Source organism: Anomaloglossus baeobatrachus, chromosome 6 (assembly GCF_048569485.1).
Source record: "Anomaloglossus baeobatrachus isolate aAnoBae1 chromosome 6, aAnoBae1.hap1, whole genome shotgun sequence".
NCBI classification, from domain to species: domain Eukaryota; kingdom Metazoa; phylum Chordata; class Amphibia; order Anura; family Aromobatidae; genus Anomaloglossus; species Anomaloglossus baeobatrachus.
In genome coordinates this window covers 43026702-43046511 of record NC_134358.1, presented here as the reverse complement: position 1 = coordinate 43046511, position 19810 = coordinate 43026702, and the positions used below count along the sequence as shown (strand labels likewise).

The window sequence follows — 19810 nt, the reverse complement described above, 5'->3', positions numbered from 1 at the left end:
TCATCAGATTTGGTGAGTATAAGCCACCACCAGTGAGCCCTTATATACAGCATTCCAAAATACTGTATATAAGAGCCCAGGCGGCTGCACTATACAATGTAAAAAAGACTTTTATTATACTCACCTAGGGGGCGGTCCGATCCAATGAGTGTCGCTGCTCTCCGGTCCAGCGCCTTCTTTCTCCTGTGATGGCCATCTTTCTTGTTCCCAGACCCGTGTGGATGACACGTCCTACGTCATCCACACAGGCTGGCATTGGGGATTTGTACAGGCACACTTTGATCTGTCCTGCTGAGGGCAGATCATAGAATCATAGAATATTAGAGTTGGAATGGACCTCCTGGGTCATCCAGTCCAACCCCCTGCTCAAAGCAGGATTCACTAAATCATTCCAGACAGATCTCCGTCCAACCTCTTTTTAAAGACTTCCATTGAAGGAGAACTCACCACCTCTCGTGGCTACCTGTTCCACTCATTAATCACCCTGACTGTCAAAAATGTTTTTCTAATATCTAATCTGTGTCTCCTCCCCATCAGTTTCATCCCATTGCTTCTAGTCTTTCCTTGTGAAAATGAGAATAAAACTGATCCCTCTACAGTGTGACAGCTTTTAAGATATTTGTAGACAGCTATTAGGTCTCCTCTCAATCTTTTCTTTTGCAAGCTAAACAATCCTAAATCCTGTAACCATTCTCCATAGGACATGGTTTGCAGTCCAGTCACCATTCTGGTCACTCTTCTCTGAACTTGCTCCAGTTTGTTGATGTCTTTTTTAAAATGCTGTGCCCAGAACTGGACACAATATTGCAGATGAGGTCTGACCAAAGAGGAGTAAAGGGGGATAATGACTTCACGTGATCTAGATTGTACACTTTTGTTAATACATCTTAGAATGGTGTTTGCCTTTTTTGCTGCTGCATCACACTGTTGACTCATGTTCAGTCTGTGATCTATTAGTATACCTAAGTCTTTTTCACACATGCTGTTGGATAGCTCTATTCCTCCCATGCTGTATATGATCTTTTCATTATTCTTGCCAAGATGTATGACTTTGCATTTCTTCCTGTTAAAAAACCATTCTAATAGTTGCTGCCCACTGTTCCAGCTTGTTTAGATCTTGTTGAATCCTCTCTCTCTTCTCTAGTATTAGCTATTCCTCCTAGCTTTGTGTCATCAGCAAATTTATTCAGTTTACCCTTCATTCCTTCATCTAAATCATTGATAAAGATGTTGAACAACACGGTGCCCAGGACAGAGCCCTGTGGTACCCCACTTGAGACAGTCTTCCAACTGGATGTGCAGCCATTTATGACCACTCATTGACTCCGATCACTAAGCCAGTTACGAATCCATCTAACAGTTGTCTTGTCCATTCAAAGTATTGTAGTGCGCATGCGTGGGCCGTGTTTGACCTTTCCTCGCGCCTGCACATTACAGTACTTTGATCTGCCATCAGTAGGGCAAATCAAAGTGCGCCTGCGCAGGACCGTAATGCTGGCCTGTGTGGATGATGTAGGATGCGTCATGCACGCTAGGCTGGGTAGAAGGAGGACGGTGATCGGACCAGAGAGCAGAGACACCCATCAGGTTGGACCATCCCCTAGGTGAGTATAAGAAAAGGTTTTGTTTACGTTCTACAGAGCGGCTTGGGCTTTTATAAACGGTATTCTAGAATGCTGTATATAATGGCTTACTGGTGGTGGCTGCAGCTTATAGTCGCCAAATCTTGTGGATTTTCCCTTTAAAAAAAGAAAGCCTATTACCCCTTCTTGGGTCCAGCAAAGAGTCTCCACCGCTGCTCCTGGTGCTTCTTATTGTCTACAGCGCTGATGTCACATTGACAGTGCTGCAGCCAATCCATCAGAACAGCAGCTCTGAGGAGCTCGTGCCATCTACTCAGGCAGAGCCGCTGAAATCAGTGAATGGCTGCAGCGATCTCAATGGGAAGTCGACGCTGCAAAAAAAATAGCACACTGGGAGCAGCGACGTAGACTGAGCTGAAATCAGGAATGGTAAGAAAAAGCTCAGTTTGCTCTTTTAAAACAAAGTGACTGGGGCAAAGGATAACCCGGTCCATGTTGTATATACAGAATATACTGTATCTGTACAATGCATGATAATTTCCTGCTGAATACATCACTGTTTCTAAAAATCAATCTTGTCCCTGTTGAACGAGGCCGGATAGAAAAAGATGTAGATTGCCATTAGTGACAGCATTTGCTTAGTTTGCGAGGCTGGTAATTAGTTTGTCGTGCCTTCGCCATGCCAAGTCCTATTTTAATCATTACATCAGAAATTAATTGCCAAATTGTGAATGAGAGAACTAAACTGCACAGCAAAAAGTCTAATGTGATTTAAAGATAAGAGAAAGGACTTAGTCGTGAATCTCAATGAACTCATAAAAGAAATTAATTAAGTTCAGAGACTGAAACGTCAATATTGCTAATGGCTAGATTTGTGCATCACTTCACCATCAAACCTATGAATCTATGGGATTCAGGCTATGTTCACATCACATATTTTGAAGGAACTTAAAATGTCTTCTGGTCAATGGGGGTCTGGGACCTTTACCTTGTAGTAGGTGTACTTTGCCCCATGAAACTCTACCTGCACAAAGTACTCCAGGTCAGTGTTGTACATCAGGGACATGCATTTGCAGAGAGGGGAGGAGGAAAAAGGAACCAGTGGACCCTGAGGAATGGGTCTGGGAATGTTGTGCACCCTGCTACAAATGGGCAGGCACATGGATGATACTGCCTATGGATGGGAAAAGAACTGATGAATATGGGCAACTTGTTTTAAAAGTTTTTTTCCCTCATTCATTACCCGGAAGAGCGAAGTGGACTCTGGTTCCTGGCCTTTATTAATATGAACTCATTTAATATATTTCTGTAAAATTTGTGGTAGGGGACGACCATATTTAAGTGGGGAGGCGTGTAGGATGTGATCGCACCCCCCCTTCACTACTGTTTTATGCTATTTGTATGTATTGCAAAGATAATGTGTTTTAGGTACCAAGTATGCTGTTAAAGTATCTGATATCACAGAGTAGGAAATGTGTAGCGGCCGGCACCACCTAGCGGTCAGGCGAGAGCAGTGGCAGATTAGATGCTAGAAAAGATAGGGGAGAAGTGACAGATGGCCAGTGGGCTGGTTAGAGAGACAGGCCTTGTGAGGGGAGTTCTGCATTAAAGTTCGAGGAGTAGAGACATGGCACAGTGTCAAATGCCAGTCAGGGAACCCTGAGGTAACCCCTTAAGGTCCGGAGCCTACAGCTCACCCCAGCGGGCTCAGGGAAGTCATGCAAGTAGACTGATGTCGGGGCCCAGAAGTGGACAGCAGTGAGAAGAAGCATGGGGAAACAGAGACACAGGTGCTCAGCAACTTGTTGACAAGATCCAAGATAGCGGTTGAGTGAGAGTACCCAAAATACAATACATCAGGAGTGAGGCCATCTCTGTCATAGTGAGGAAAGAATAAACTGTTCAAGTTTGGTTTGCCAAGAGAACTATGGTGTCACATTTTTGTGTACTGCATCTATGATGGGGACTGGCTGCAGAGTCATGGACACCAACCAGAAGAAATGGTAATTGTGGCACACCCCACCCGAAGTCATACATACACACTGACTGTCTCTGGCGAAGGAGTGCGGCGCACCTATGGCACTGCGTCCATATTGTGAGCAAGGACGTTCCACCACAACCATTTACTAGGGGCTGTGGGGAAGACGCCTTCGATGAAAAGATGACTGGCCATTAAAACAAACATGGCAGGACAATGGACCAATCGCGAGTCTCACCCATAGTGGGTGTTACAGAAGAAAAAAAAATAGTTCAAAGCTGTATCCCTGAATTCGTGGAAGCTGGGGATTAAGAAACTCTCTGTGCTCTGTAATGCCGGCCTCCATTTCTGTACTTGGTGCAAAAAAGAATGGACAGTTACAGGACTCTCAAACCTTTCCTTGCCGGAGCACCCGTAGAGTCCGTCATGGCTGGCAGGACTGGGTTGCACAGCTGGCTGCAGAAGCCAAAGAGGGGCGACCTGAGGGCTTGCAGGTATGGAAGCAGTCCTCTGAGGAATGGGACCCCTGGCGTCAGCAGGTGGCCGAGCGGATCTGGCCTCACCAGTCAAGGCAGCGGCCGCAACAGCAGCTCCCAAACAGCCCTCGAGTTTGGTTTACCAAGAGAACTCCGTTTTCACGTGTTTGTCTACTGAGTCTATGACGGGGACCGGCTGTGGGGTGATGGACACAAACCTGAAGAAACAGTAAGTGTGGCACACTCCATCCGATGTCATAAACACACACTGACGGTCTCTGGTGAAGGAGTGCGGAGCACCTACAGCCGGCGTCCATACCATCCTTCAGGCTCAAAAGACGGGAAAAGTGTGCAGCTCATAAGGCAGAAAGACAGTTTCTATATGCGCGAGTGAACAGAGGTGAGTCCGGACACAATAGAAAGCATATGAATTTCTATTGTCTCCGTACTCCAGTCTGCGCACTCGCTCAGGAAGGAGTTGTACTTTCCTGCATCAGAAGTTACACACAATTCAGCCATCATAAACAATTCAAGAATTAGTTATTATTAAATTAGGGACAGAGACAAAGATTCCGGAAATGTGTCACTTAATAGGTTCCGTGCTGTAGTTTTGATATCGCTGTTTATCTCCTAGGCCCATCAATAATGAGCTCTGTCTAGCCCTGCCCACTACATTGATTGACAGCTTTCCTCCCACACTGTGCATAGCCCGAAATGTATGAACCGATAAGGGTGACATATCCATGAACATGGAGGACTAGAGAAAAGGGGTTCATCACTAAGACAATAAGCAAATCTGCAGCAGATTTAACATTGTTTTATCAAAAAGGGTCTTTGCCCTTACCTTGTGCTGTCCTTAATTGGAACAGCATAATCCTGTTCCCCTATTCTCATTAATGAGTTTGTTCACTACTTTTATATTGATGGCTTATCCTTCGGATAGGTCGTTAATATCCGATCGGCTGGGGTCCGACACCCGTCACCCCCACAGGCAGTTGGAAACACTCAGATTCAGAGTTGCCTCGTCTACTGATAGCGGCCGGGGCTCTGCAAATCAATAGGAGGTGGGTGTAGAGTAACCAAACGCAGCCAGATGACGGGTGAGCTTTGGAAGTTAGCAATTTCGCAGTTGATCAGCAGACATGGCAGGTGTCGGACCCCTGCCGATCAGACATCTATGACCTATGACTCGCCCACCCCAGGGCTATGGGACACCCGGTGCCGGGCCGGACTTGTCCGGTGGTAGTCAGTGGTGGCTGAGCCCGGCTCCGTGGCCCTGGTGGGTGTCAGTTAAATATGGCTGATGACTTGGGGTTTGTGTTCGTGACGCCACCTGTGGTATGCGGCTATGAAGCCGCCGCTGCTGTGTAAGGCCTCCGGGGTGATGATGTGGCAGCTATGATGTTACTGCTCCCCACAGGTGGAGCAATGCCCGGGGCACTGTTGGTGCTCGTGAGAGTCTATGATGTAGTGGAAGTTTAAGCAGCTGAAATAACAGAGACCACTCCAAGGGTGCAGTTCAAGTTCTTTACTCACAATTCTTGTCGGGGCCCAGGTGCCCTTGGACTGCTGAGACCACTGTCAGGGACCTCCGCTGTTTCTGGGTGATTCTTGGAGCAAAACCCGGTGCCCTTCTCTTTAGTGTCTCTGTCTCCGGCTGTCTTCCTAAGCCTTGCCTTTGATAGGATAAACCTGGCTTGGCCTCCACTACAGCCTCCAGGCTGGGGGGTCACCTGTCGGCTGATTACCCCTTTTCTGGAGGTTCTGCTATGGGCTCTGGCCCGGGGAGTTTACAACATTCCCTGGGCCTCGGTTTTTACTGTTTGGAGATGATCTTTGCACTCCTCCAGTCTCTAGGGACCGTCCCCTGTTGCAGCTTGGTCCCTCCACCGGTGTTCTTGTGGAACAGGCCACCGCAGCTCTAAACTGCCCTGGACAGCTCTACAGACTACCCGTGGCCCTGCGACTCCTTCTGTTTTCTGCGTGGTGTCACCTGGACCCTCCGAGTCCCAGGATCTTCACCAGGAAGCGTCTCTTTCTTTCCTTTCAGCTCCTGACTGACTTGGAGCTTTCTTTCCTTTCTCTTCTCCTCCTTGCCTGCCTCCTGCAGACCTCTTCCTCCTTCCGCACTCTCTCTCAGACTTCTGTTGCTTTCTCTGTGCGGACGCTCTGAGCTCACAGAGCTCCTTTCTCTTTCACAGCTACATGCTGGCTCCTCACTCTCTCACTCCCTGAGGTAAACTGAAACTCTGACCTTCCTCTCTGCTCTACACTCGGCTGGCTCTTCCCACCCCCCGGTTGCTAAGCTACCACCCTATGGGAGCAGGGATGGGTCTTACGACCCCTCCCAGCATGCAGCATGGGAGGGTTTTCTGCCACTTTCCCTGGTCCCAGTGTGTTCCTAGCAATAGGTGTAGTGTAGATTTACCACGGGACCGGTGTTCATTCCCTTCCTCACCCAGAATGGGGCATCACACCGCTTATGGGGTGCAATGACCTGTGGCGACGGAAGCCTCAGGGGCGCCACACTCCCCCACAGTGAATCCCAGCACGTCCTCGGGCTGAAAAGACAACAAAACATGTGGGAGAAACTGCAAAAACATTTTTGTTATGCATAACATACAACAATAAAACATTTCTTCCCTTTATGGGAGGCACAAATAATTGAACGTCGCAAACTTCTTATAAAGAAACATCTAAGTGTGCACTTTCAGTTCATTGCACAGTTTGGGCACATCCCCCATAATTCTGGTAGGGGGCACAACGGGTGCAACTAATTACATTTTGGCTACAACAAGTCCAGTAGCCTGGCAGTTCGTACTTTTTCAATCAACAAAAGTGCAAAACAAAACCAGCCACTAAGTCCAGTGGCCTGGTTACACAGGACACTTTACACATCACATTCACATACACCGAGGACCACATTCCAGTTCCGTGGCCCGGTACATATACAAAGGGGGGTGACTTCTTCAAAAAGCACAAGGGGCAGTAAGGCAGGAAAGGGTGTCATCTTCAAAAAGAACATTAGGGCAGCACAAAAGGGACATCTTCACAAAGCATGAGGGGCAGACAGGGTCTATTTACAGTTCAGTTTCTTTTCTTCACTTTCACTTTACTCTTGCATTTCTGTGCTGGAGTCCCGACTTGGCAGGGCCCTAGGCAGCATATAGGCCATGGAGATCCGGGTCTGCGTCTCCTGCGTGGCTGTAGCAGGCCTGCTGCAACATTCTGCGGCCTGGGCCTGCTCTGAGGTAGTGCTGCGGGCAGGGGCGGTACTGCACGTTGGCATAGTGCGGCACCACTCCGGTTCTTCTGGGGCTGCCTCCTTGTCTTGGCGGGCCGCGCCTGGCATGGCGGCGGCCTGGGTTGGAGTCGCTGCTGTGACGGGATCTTGCTTGGCCGAGCGGGGTATCGCTGCTGGGGCCTGAGCTGGACGGGCCGGGCTGGGCGTCGCTGCTGCGGTGTGGATGGGCGTCGCTCCGGCGGCGAAATCTTGGCGGGCCGCACTTGGCGTGGCTGCGGCCCGGATCGGCGTCGCCGTGCCGGGCATCTTTCCAGGGACCGCGGGCATGGCAGCGGGGGTTGGGGCACTCGCACAGGCAGGGGCATTAAATGACTCACCCCTAAGTAGCATCTCCGGTGTTCTGGCGGTCGCTGCTCCGTGCGTCGCTTGCCGGATCTGCTGCATCACCTTCGCCTGCAGCCTTTCACACCACTGGTCCATCTCCCAGCCCCACCAGTCAGCGGAGTCTAGCTCTGGATCGCTGCGTGTGGACGCCATCCTCTCTGCGTCTCCTTCTGCACGATCTCCCAGCAGCAGACTCGTCGCTTCTTCTAGTAGCAGACTTTTGATGTTGCTAAGCAGCAGGCTGGTAACTTCCCGCTCCTTCATCCTGTCAGCCATCCTCCCGACCTCAGCCTTCAGCTCAGCGGCAGTCACAGGCCTGATCCAGGTAAGCTCCTCCTGGCCTCCGCTTGCAGGAGCCATTTTCTCTCTCTGCTGGTCTGGCATTTTGACTTGTTCTGCCAGCCGGCCAGCTTTTCTAGGCGCCATTTCTTCTTCTTCCGCCTTCCATGGCGGGCACCGCTTCGCGCTCTTTTCTTGGACAAGGGGGCGGGGCTTCTCTTCGCGCCCTTCCCGCAGGCACGCCCCCCTTCTTCCCGCGCTCAGTGGCTTCAATGGCGGCAGTCTCTCACAGTAAAACACAGGCTATTTCACGATTCTTCAGGCGCACAGTACCCGGTGGGACCGGGCACGAAATCCTGTTCGTGACGCCAAAGTTTGACTCGCCCACCCCAGGGCTATGGGACACCCGGTGCCGGGCCGGACTTGTCCGGTGGTATTCAGTGGTGGCTGAGCCCGGCTCCGTGGCCCTGGTGGGTGTCAGTTAAATATGGCTGATGACTTGGGGTTTGTGTTCGTGACGCCACCTGTGGTATGCGGCTATGAAGCCGCCGCTGCTGTGTAAGGCCTCCGGGGTGATGATGTGGCAGCTATGATGTTACTGCTCTCCACAGGTGGAGCAATGCCCGGGGCACTGTTGGTGCTCGTAAGAGTCTATGATGTAGTGGAAGTTTAAGCAGCTAAAATAACAGAGACCACTCCAAGGGTGCAGTTCAAGTTCTTTACTCACAATTCTTGTCGGGGCCCAGGTGCCCTTGGACTGCTGAGACCACTGTCAGGGACCTCCGCCGTTTCTGGGTGATTATTGGAGCAAAACCCGGTGCCCTTCTCTTTAGTGTCTCTGTCTCCGGCTGTCTTCCTAAGCCTTGCCTTTGATAGGATAAACCTGGCTTGGCCTCCACTACAGCCTCCAGGCTGGGGGGTCACCTGTCGGCTGATTACCCCTTTTCTGGAGGTTCTGCTATGGGCTCTGGCCCGGGGAGTTTACAACATTCCCTGGGCCTCGGTTTTTACTGTTTGGAGATGATCTTTGCACTCCTCCAGTCTCTAGGGACCGTCCCCTGTTGCAGCTTGGTCCCTCCACCGGTGTTCTTGTGGAACAGGCCACCGCAGCTCTAAACTGCCCTGGACAGCTCTACAGACTACCCGTGGCCCTGCGACTCCTTCTGTTTTCTGCGTGGTGTCACCTGGACCCTCCGAGTCCCAGGATCTTCACCAGGAAGCGTCTCTTTCTTTCCTTTCAGCTCCTGACTGACTTGGAGCTTTCTTTCCTTTCTCCTCTCCTCCTTGCCTGCCTCCTGCAGACCTCTTCCTCCTTCCGCACTCTCTCTCAGACTGCTGTTGCTTTCTCTGTGCGGACGCTCTGAGCTCACAGAGCTCCTTTCTCTTTCACAGCTACATGCTGGCTCCTCACTCTCTCACTCCCTGAGGTAAACTGAAACTCTGACCTTCCTCTCTGCTCTACACTCGGCTGGCTTTCCCACCCCCCGGTTGCTAAGCTACCACCCTATGGGAGCAGGGATGGGTCTTACGACCCCTCCCAGCATGCAGCATGGGAGGGTTTTCTGCCACTTTCCCTGGTCCCAGTGTGTTCCTAGCAATGGGTGTAGTGTAGATTTACCACGGGACCGGTGTTCATTCCCTTCCTCACCCAGAATGGGGCATCACACCGCTTATGGGGTGCAATGACTTGTGGCGACGGAAGCCTCAGGGGCGCCACACCTACCCTAAGGCAGGTGCGATATCGGTGGGGTCAAATCGAAAGTGACGCACATCCGGCATCGCAGTCGATATCGTAGTGTGTAAATCCTTTTTGATAAGATTAACGAGCGCAAAAGCGTCCAAATCGTATGATCGGTGTAGCATCGGTCATTTCCATAATTTCGGAAGGACCGATGTTACGATGATGTTCCTCGTTCCTGCGGCAGCACACATCGCTGGGTGAGAAGCCGCAGGAGCGAGGAACATCTCCTACCTGCGTCCTGCGGCTCACGGCGACTATGCAGAAGGACAGAGATGGGCGGGATGTTTACGTCCTGCTCATCTCTGCCCCTCCACTTCTATTGGCCGCCTGCCGTGTGACGTCGCTATGACACCACACGACCCGCCCCCTTAATAAGGAGGCGGGTCGCCAGCCAGAGCGACGTCGCAGGGCAGGTGAGTGCATGTGAAGCTGGCGCAGCGATAAGGTTCGCTACGGCAGCTATCACAAGATATCGCAGCTGCGACGGGGGCAGGGACTATCATGCTCGGCATCACAGCAATCGGCTTGCGATGTCGTAGTGTGCAAAGTGCCCTTAAAGATAGGCCGTCAATGTTAAAGTGGTAGACAACTCCATTAACTAACTTTTCTTATCTCAATTGCTGCATTTTTGAACTTTGTTGTCTTTCATATTAAAAAATATTATCAAAGTTGCAACATAACATGTTTGTGCATGATTTTGGATACAATGAAGCTGCTGCACCAATCTTGCCCTAGATACTACTAAGCGTAAAACCCCCGAGTGAGGTGTCCAAGGCCTCTTTCACACACCAGTTTTTTTGCCGTGAGGCACAATCCGGCGATTTGAGGAAAAACGTCTGTTGCTGCCGGATCCGTTTTTTTTTTTCACATAGACTTGTATTAGTGCCTGATTGTGCTGCTTGGCCTTGTGTTTCATCCGGCGTGCGCCTGATCCGGCGAAATTTGCTTATCCAGTTGCCGGAAAGGACCACAATGGAACGTTTTTTGTCACTGGCAAAAAAACGCACCGCACCAGATCCGGCCGTGCTGTATAATGAAATCCTATGGGCGCCGGAAAAACGCATTCCACCGACGGATCCGTTTTTTTTTTTAACTGAGCATGCTCAGATGAGATGTAAATTAATTTATGGTCAGAAAAAAGGGTAAAAAAGTGGTACGACGGATCCGATTTTTTACTGGATCCGTAGCATCAGTTTTGCCACAATCTGCAATGGATCCGTCACATCAGGCACAAACCGGATTGCATAAAACTGATGTGTGAAAGTAGCCCAAGAGGTGTTTCTTGGAAGCATCATTTTGCTGGGAAAACCACTGTTTTAAACGAAATTGTGTCAATTATATGGCGAATTATCTGCAAAATGGTGCAGCCGATCAACACTATAACTGAATATCCTGCATGTGGCTGTTGAAGCAGCCCTGCGAAACACTTGTCAGGACCTGTCCCATGCTCCAGTATTGGTGTACCCCTTGTATTTGACAGTAGGTATGGTCTCCAGGTGCCTATTCATAATGTTTTTGTACACATACTATTTGTATCTGATACTCTCTATAAGTGAATGGCCCTGATTTGACCTCCTCTGTCTACTATGGTTAATATATATGTTGTTTTTTTTTGTTTTTTGGGGTTTTGTTTTCTACTTGGACTGTGATCCTTACCATTTTGTATTTATAACCCCATATGTTATACTAGATACCATTGTCAATATATAAGGGTCTCCTATTTATTAGGATTACCGTATTTTTCGAACTATAAGACGCACCGGACTATAAGATGCACCCTGGTTTTAGAGGAGGAAAATAGGAAAATAAAATTTTAAGCAAAAAATGTGGTCATGACACACTGTTATGGGGCGAGGATCTGCTGCCTACACTGCTATGGGGGTAATGTCCCCAAATTCTCTACCAAGGTGCCGCATCCTGGTAATGATCCTCCTGCCTTGTATATACAGTATATGTCCTTCATCCTGCTATATACCGTCATCCTGCCATATGGCCGCATCCTGCTATATAACCCATCATGGCATATGCGCCCATCCTGCTGATATGACCCCATCCTGCTGATATGACCCCATCCTCCTCAGATGACCCCATCCTGCTCGTATGACCCCCATCCTGGTCGTATGACCCCCATCCTGCTCGTATGACCCCCATCCTGCTCGTATGACCCCCATCCTGCTCAGATGACCCCATCCTGCTCAGATGACCCCATCCTGCTCAGATGACCCCATTCCTGCTCATATTATACCCCCATCCTGGTGTATGGCCGCATCCTGTGGCACATAAAAAAAAATAAATGTTCATACTCACCTCAGCTCACCTCACTCCCTGCAGCATCGCTCATTCTCCGGTCTGTGTCAGCGGCAGCGCCGCTGAGTGGTGCCATCCCCGTTACCCTGCTGCATCGCGATCATCTCCTGTGTCTGTGCCGGCTGCGTGTGGACACGTGCGCACAGCGATGACGTCATCGCTGTGCGCGCCGCTAGTCTCCACCCAGCCGACGGCACAGTAGATGATCGCAAGGTAATGGGGATGGCTCCACTCAGCGGCGCTGCCGCTGACACAGACGGGAGAACGAGCGATGCTGCAGGGGAACGGTGAGTACTGTACACTGATTCACTGCTCCCCGCGCTGATGATGATGCGCGGGGAGCAGTGAATACAGCCGCACATGATCACTCCAGGCCGTAGTTGCCAGGGGTGATCATGCGGGCCGGCTGATTATCCCCCGCCCATCATCCCGCCCACCTGTCAGTGCCTGCTTCAGCGCTGAGGGATGATGGGCGGGGGATGGGCGTGCATATTAAATGAGCGGGTCCACGTGGTCACGGCAGGCTGCTACAGCCTGCTCGTGTCCCCGATGACCCGCTGTACCGCAGCACCCTCATTCCCCGCAGCCACATTCAAACCATAAGACGCACCCCCCACTTTCCCCCAACATTTGGGGGAAAAAAGTGCGTCTTATGGTCCGAAAAATACGGTATGTTCCTTACTATTTTGTATATGTGACCCTTTATGCTGTGGGTATACCTCTCTTGTATGGGATTCTGTTTCCCCCTACTCTCCTATTCTGTTTTTTTGTATATTTTTTTCATTTTTATGGATTTTTAATCCACTAGCCATCTTTGTCTGGCTGTACTTATGTGCACTTTATAATAAAAGCAGCTTAAAAGACTACATGGCACGCTATGTGTTATTACTTTCTTCATGTATGCCATCAGGCTCCCCATTTCTTCATTGTTTATAAGAGGTGTTTCTTGGATGTATCATTTTGCTGGGAAAAAAACGGTTTTAAACGAAATGGTGTCAATGATATGGCGTATTATCTGCAAAATGGTGCAGCCGATCCACACTATAACTGAATATCCCGCATGTGGCTGTTGACTGGCGTTAAACTTAAAGGCTTGAGTCGTCTCACACATTAAAAAAAAAAAAAAAAAAAGACTTTTCAGCCCCAACCTGACCTTGTCTATTTGCTTAATTGACTATTAATTAGGTAAACAATGGAATCATTAATTGTCCTTGAAAATTAGGCAGCAGATCATCATCTATCCTGCTCCTTTAAAGGCTCATTCAGATGAGAGTATAATATGTCTGCATTGTGTCCCTGTGCATCATGGACCACACACAGTCCCATTATGGCCAGTTTGCCCTTGTACATGTACGATTTTGCATATGGACCAATAGTCTGTGTGAATAAATAACAGCATGAATGATTTGAATACGTTTTTGTCATGGCAGGGGAGAAAGGCAACATACAGGAAGGGGGAAAGAATGACATAGCTAGGGAAAGGGGGGGAATTGGTGACCCCTGACGAAAACCTGCAACTCACCCTCACTGACTCTATACAGGTTCTGTACCTGTTGCCAAGCTGGATACTTACCTTGGGAAATGGGCTCTAAGTAAGGATGGAGAGTATGAGCGCTAAGTGAACACCACTGACACTAAAAGAAGACACAAGGGAACAATACAGGGAAAACACGACTGCAATCACCAGAGCCCTGGTAGATTGCAAAAGACAACACTTAGGGGTACTTTGCACACTACGACATCGCAAGCCGATTGTAGCGATGCCGAGCGCGATAGTCCCCGCCCCCGTCGCACATGCGATATCTTGTGATTGCTGCCGTAGGAACCATTATCGCTACAGCAGCTTCACATGCACTCACCTGCCCTGCGACGTCGCTCTGGCCGGAAAACCGCCTACTTACTAAGGGGGCGGGTCGTGCGGCGTCACAGCAACATCACATGGCAGGCGGCCAATAGAAGCAGAGGGGCGGAGATTCCGCATTCCGTCCTTCCGCATAGCCGGCGTGAGCCGCGGTGACGCAGATAGGAGATGTTCCTCGCTCCTGCGGCTTCTCACACAGCGATGTGTGCTGCCGCAGGAACGAGGAACAACATCGTACCGTCGCTGCCGCGCAATTATGAAAATGACCGACACTACACCGATGATACGATTACGACGCTTTTGTGCTCGTTAATCGTATCAAAAAACACAGCACCATGGAGAGCAGGAACAGGGCAGGTGAGCATAAGTCGATGTGCAATCACGGATCACGTATCACAGATTGCACATGGACAACCCACGTGTCCCGTGAATCACGGAACACGGAGGGACATGTGCGTGTTTTACACATCAGTGAAGAACGTCAGTGTTTTTCACTCACGTGTGAAACGGGCCTAAAGGGGGATTCAGGTAGGAAGAAGTCATCACCGATCCGCAGGATACTTGTAGATCTGGGGGTATCTGAATATTGGGACGCACACAAATTGCAAGAATCGGAGACGCACAACTGCTGCTTCATTCAGGTTTCCATTTACAAAACTTTGCTAAGTAATGCAATGTAATATTAAAGTTCCTCAACATTTTATGAACAGGATATTTTTGTATAAAATGGTGTCTAAAGACGGACAAACACTATTTATTATGTGGCTAATCGCTGGGTTTTGCAGTTCTGGCTGGAAAGTCACAAACCTCACACTTCTGACTTTTAGGCTCCAGTAGGATCACACTGCATAAACTACAAGTCGAACTGTGTCACCCGCGGTTTTGACTCATGATCAGAAGTTAATTAAAGTCTCTTTGAAGTACAATTTGAATAATCTCCAGGGCATTCACAATCAGCAAAGATTTCAGCATGTTGTTTCCCACATCTTTTTTTTTTTCCTTCTTCTTTTCCCCGCGTGTCAAATGCTTTCATCTTCCCACATGCCCCATCTCCCTCGCGCTAAATGAACACATTGGTCTCGCTCATTTTACTCGTCCTGTGTGGCAGTAATACTGCATAACTAGGGAGCTCTATTTTATTTATTTTTATAGGAAGCCCCAGGACAAAAAATAATTAGATGGAAAATTACTTACTGTGGAAAAAAAGACTAAAGACATTGATGACCAATAGCTTAGAGAGGTCATCAATATCAGAAGGATGGGGGTCTGGCATCCAACACCCCCACCGATCAACTGTACTGAGTCCTGGCAGAGGCCAGAAAGAATTAGTGAATGGAGCAGCAAAGCTCCATATGTTGTGTAGCGGCCGCTGCCAGGTTCTGCAGTTCGGATCATATGCAGTTGAAAAGGACCTGAGTTGCAGGCCCTGAGAATGGCCACTACATTGGATTAAGCTGTGTTCTAGCTCCATTCACTGTCCATATCCAGCCAACATCAGAGCTAAAACCAGTTTGCTGATTGTCGGCCACTGTTACGGCAGGAGAGAGGCTATAACAGCCTTATAGGACAACACACAGAGAGGGTGAAAGGAATGCCTTATAGCTAGGGCAAGGGGGGGGGGGCGGGTGGTGACCCCTGACACCAACCTGCGGCTCACCCTTACTGCCCTCACCAACCCTAAACAGATTCCACACCTGTTGCCGAGTTGGATACCTGGGGCCCTGTCTTTCCCTGGCAAATGAGCCCTAAGTAGGGACGGAGGATATGAGCTAATCGTCAACACCACTGTCACTAAAGGAAGACACAAGGGAACAATACAGGGGAAACACAACTGCAATCACCAAAGCCCTGGTAGATAGCAAAGACAAAAACTTTTCTATGCTGCAGCAACTACAAAAATTTGGAGCAACAAGAAACAAACTATAAATCGCACCCAAATATCCCCAGGGTGAGGTTTATAAAGGAAGTCAGAGGTTGGAAACTGTTAGAAAAAACTGACAGTTTCCCAGGGTCCTAGCGTCCACTGCTGCAGAAACAGGGAACTGGCAGATAACATGCTGCCAATCTTCTAACACTCGCTACAAGATTGACAGCCGGTCTTGACACATCTGTGACAGCCGTCCACCAGTCTGATGTTGAAGACCTAAGGACATGCTATCAATCACGTAAGCATCATCAGGGGGGCAGTCACATGACACATCTTCTGTCACTGCCCTGAAACGATCTCTATTAATCTATTTGATGCAAGGCAGCAGGCACAGAAGGAGTGTGGTGGAGCTTTAGTCACTTCTCCGTCATCGCTATCGAACAGGGTGTCATCAGGGGATAGATCCTGTGGTCACTTACCTCAAAGCTGAGGTAAGTGACCACAGCGTCGCCCCCTCATGATCCGCCGAGCAGAAAAGAATGTAAAATGCTGCCAAACAATAGGGAGCGCAAATAGGGCTGAATCCAAGGGATATAGAGCAAAAACGACACTTGGAAGTCTCACCTTGTAGGGTTGTGTGAGTCACAACCAACTGCACACGGTATGGGACACACGGCTGCTGCAGCCCCACGTGTAAGCAGAGGAAACCGATGAAGAGTCTGGGTGTTGATGCTACGCCGCCATTGTGAAACACTATTCCATATATATTAATAAAAGTGAATTTTTTTTCCAATGTGTTTTGGAGAGACACCCTCACATGTGATTTTTTCCTGAAGAAGAGGGTGTCTCTCAGAAACACATTGAAATAAATCACTTTTATTAATATTTCTGAAATAATCATTCGCAACGGCAGCATAGCATCATAACCTAGGGTAAAAAGAAAACAGTCTGAGTGACAGCAGCTCCAACCCCCTGAAGACAATCTGTTTGAGAATCCCCAGTGCATGCTGGGATATCCCATTGAATTGTTATCGGAAGTAAGAAAAAACAAAAACAAAACAAGAAGTAAGAGAGGGAACAATAGGGAATTTTTAATTGAAATATATTAGACCACTGTGGACACTTCTCCATTACGGCTAGCGAAACAGGGCATTATCAGGGGATAGATGTGACAAAGTTGTGGTAAGTGACCGCAGCGCCACCCTCTGATGATGCTTTATTTCAGGACAGAAATATAAGCAGCCTGAGTGACAGCAGCCCCAACCCCCTGAAGACGATTCGTTTGAGAATCCCTAATGCATGTTGCGATATTCAATATAATTATTGAAAATAAGAAAAAAAACAAAAACAAACAGGAAGTAAGAGAGGGAACGATAGGGAATTTTTAATTGAAATGTATTAGAATACTGCTGTCACTTCTCCATAACCGCTAGCGAAACAGGGTGTCATCAGGAGATGGAAGTGACGCCCCTTGACGATGCAGAAATTTACCTTAATTTGGATGGTGACTTTTTTCAAATCTTCATCTTGATCGACTGTAAGGTCATCGTCATAGAAGAGAGACAAAGGGGCGCAGCTAGTGTGCATATAGCGCTCAAATTTAGATTTACTTTTTTTGCTGAGGTTTTCCTCTATTTGTAGCAGCATAGTCGCCTGTTGCATGGCTGCATTCGCTGTCGCATTATCGTAAACCCTTGGAAAGAAGATGAAACAAAATATTTCTATGGACAGATGCCGTGAGAGCACAAACACACAAAAATATCAGCATTATTCTTCCACACAGTACCTCTGAAAGGTATCAGCAAGAAGTGCAATGAGCAGGTTGATACAGAGGATGGAGGAGACTCCTAAGAATGTTCCACATAATATATAGGCCATGACAGGATCAACGGCGTACATGTCCTGAAAACCATAGTCATCCACCAGCGTCATGCGGAATATGGAGAACATCATCTGGGGTACGGTGGTCATGTTGGATACTAGACCTGCAAACATACAGAAGGATTTATAGACGACATCAAGAATCGAAAATTTTAATTTTCTCTCTCAAATCAAAGCTATCCGGCAGAAATCATACAGCCAGTGTCTGATACGTGCTGCCCATGGATCGTGCAGCATGTATCAGCCATCAGGTTCACTTTAATGAACTAATTTTGATTGCCCTATGACTAGATGGACAGGTTACTCGTGCAAATGATGACGAAATGGAAACATTTTCAAAACATCTCAATTTATTTAGTATGAGAGACACACGCAGAAATCTTGGCACTTACAGCCTCGGCTGCTATCAGTGAGGTTATTAATGGTCGTCTGAGGAATGTTCTGCTGCGCTGGATGTACTTGGCCAAATCAAGATCCTCTGCTGGCAGCTTCCTGTGCAATCACCGACCAATCACGTCCCAGATCTGCTCGGTGTGCGAAAAGTCTGGAAACGCTGCAAGCATGGTAGCAGGTTTAGGAAATGCAGGCTGCTCACTGTTGAATTTGCAATATGCGACTTGATGTGGTGTTGAAAAACAGATCTTGGCCAAATATTATATTCCCTGGTGATGACCTCGTCATGGTTTTGCTCATGTGGTCTCCAGATCAATCTCCAACTAGCATTGTGTCCAAGACAAAAGTGAGACTCATCGCTAGAGTTGAGCGCGGTTCGCGGTTCGAGGTTCTCCAGTTCGCGGCTCGAGTGATTTTGGGGGCTGTTCTAGATAGAACTAGAACTCGAGCTTTTTGCTAAAGCTCGATAGTTCTAGATACGTTCGAGAACGGTTCTAGCAGCAAAAAGCAGGGCTTTTTACAGCTACAGTGTGCAGGAGCCATCGCTGGCAGCCTGCCAGAAGCTGGTAACCAAGATAAACATCGGGTATCCAAGCAAAGCGCTTTGGTTAGTAACCCGATGTTTATCCTGGTTACGTGCAGGAAGCCCACACTTCCCCGCTCAGCTCGCTCCGCCCCCTCCTGCACGCGGCATGTACACATACATACACACACACACACACACACACACACACACGTCCCCAGCCATGCAGTCCACGACACTGACGTCCTCCTGGCACTCTGCACACATGGTCCCGCTCGGCTTACCTGCGGTGATGAAGTCCCGACCTCAGCGCTGTCACTGTCCTCCATGGCCGCCGCTTGTCACTTCACCTTCTCTCGCTTCCGACCCAAGACTGACTAGCGGTGACGTCACGGGCCTCTCGCGATACTTGGCTGTGAAGGTCATTGAACTCAGTGACAGGTGCTGTCAGCAGTGCAGGAGATCAGCGCAGGTAATGTAACTCGCTGACAGCAGCACTTGTCATCCCCTGCAGTGACCTGGGCTGACCCATTGATGTTAGCTCAGGTCACTGCACTGCTCTCCCAGCCAATGGGGAACATCCTGCCCTTCATTGACTGGGACAGTGTGGATCGTCATGGCAACCCCTTAGATTACACCAGACCTGGATTTGTTTTTCTTTCTAATAAATTGGTTAAAGAGGGAATGTATTGGGGAGTATTTTTTTAAATAAAAATGTGTTTGTCGTCTATTTTTTTTTATTACTGACTGGGTTGGTGATGTCGGGTATCTGATAGACGCCTGACCTCACCAACCCCAGGGCTTGATGCCAGGTGACATTACACATCTGGTATTAACCCCATATATTACCCCGTTTGCCACCGCACCAAGGCGCGGGATGAGCTGGGGCGAAGCACCAGGATTGGCACATCTAATGGATGCGCCACTTCTGGGGCGGCTGCGGCCTGCTATTTTTAGGCTGGGGAGAGTCCAATAACCATGGACCTCCCTAGTCTGAGAATATCAGACCCCAGCTGTCTGCTTTACCTTGGCTGGTGATCCAATTTTGGGGGGACCCCTACGTGTTGTTTATTTTTAGTTATTTATTTAATTTAAAATAACAGCGTGGGGTGCCCTCAGTTTTGGATTACCAGCCAAGGTGAGGTTGCCAGCTGTGGTCTGCAGGCTGCAGCAGTCTGCTTTACCCTAGCTGGCTACAAAAATAGGGGGAACCCTACGTCATTTTTTTTTTTTTTCATTTTTTTGGCTAAATACAAAGCTAAGCACCCCTTAGTGCCGCATGAAAGGCACCAA

The 19810-nt window shown here is 48.8% G+C and overlaps 1 protein-coding gene across 5 annotated transcripts in view; it reads right to left on the bottom strand.

The window, feature by feature from the left end:
- Nucleotides 1-19810, bottom strand: part of LOC142317006 (uncharacterized) — a 378054-nt gene that overhangs the window by 41216 nt on the left and 317028 nt on the right. For all 5 annotated transcript variants that reach the window (XR_012754656.1, XM_075352880.1, XM_075352879.1 and 2 more), the window contains 2 exons: nucleotides 17507-17705; nucleotides 17212-17413 (listed from right to left, as the gene is read on the bottom strand). Coding sequence is in view for 4 of the 5 variants with exons in the window: in XM_075352880.1 (XP_075208995.1) it covers nucleotides 17212-17413; nucleotides 17507-17705 (401 nt within the window). In the remaining variant the exon portion in view is untranslated. The remainder of the gene's footprint in view (nucleotides 1-17211; nucleotides 17414-17506; nucleotides 17706-19810) is intronic.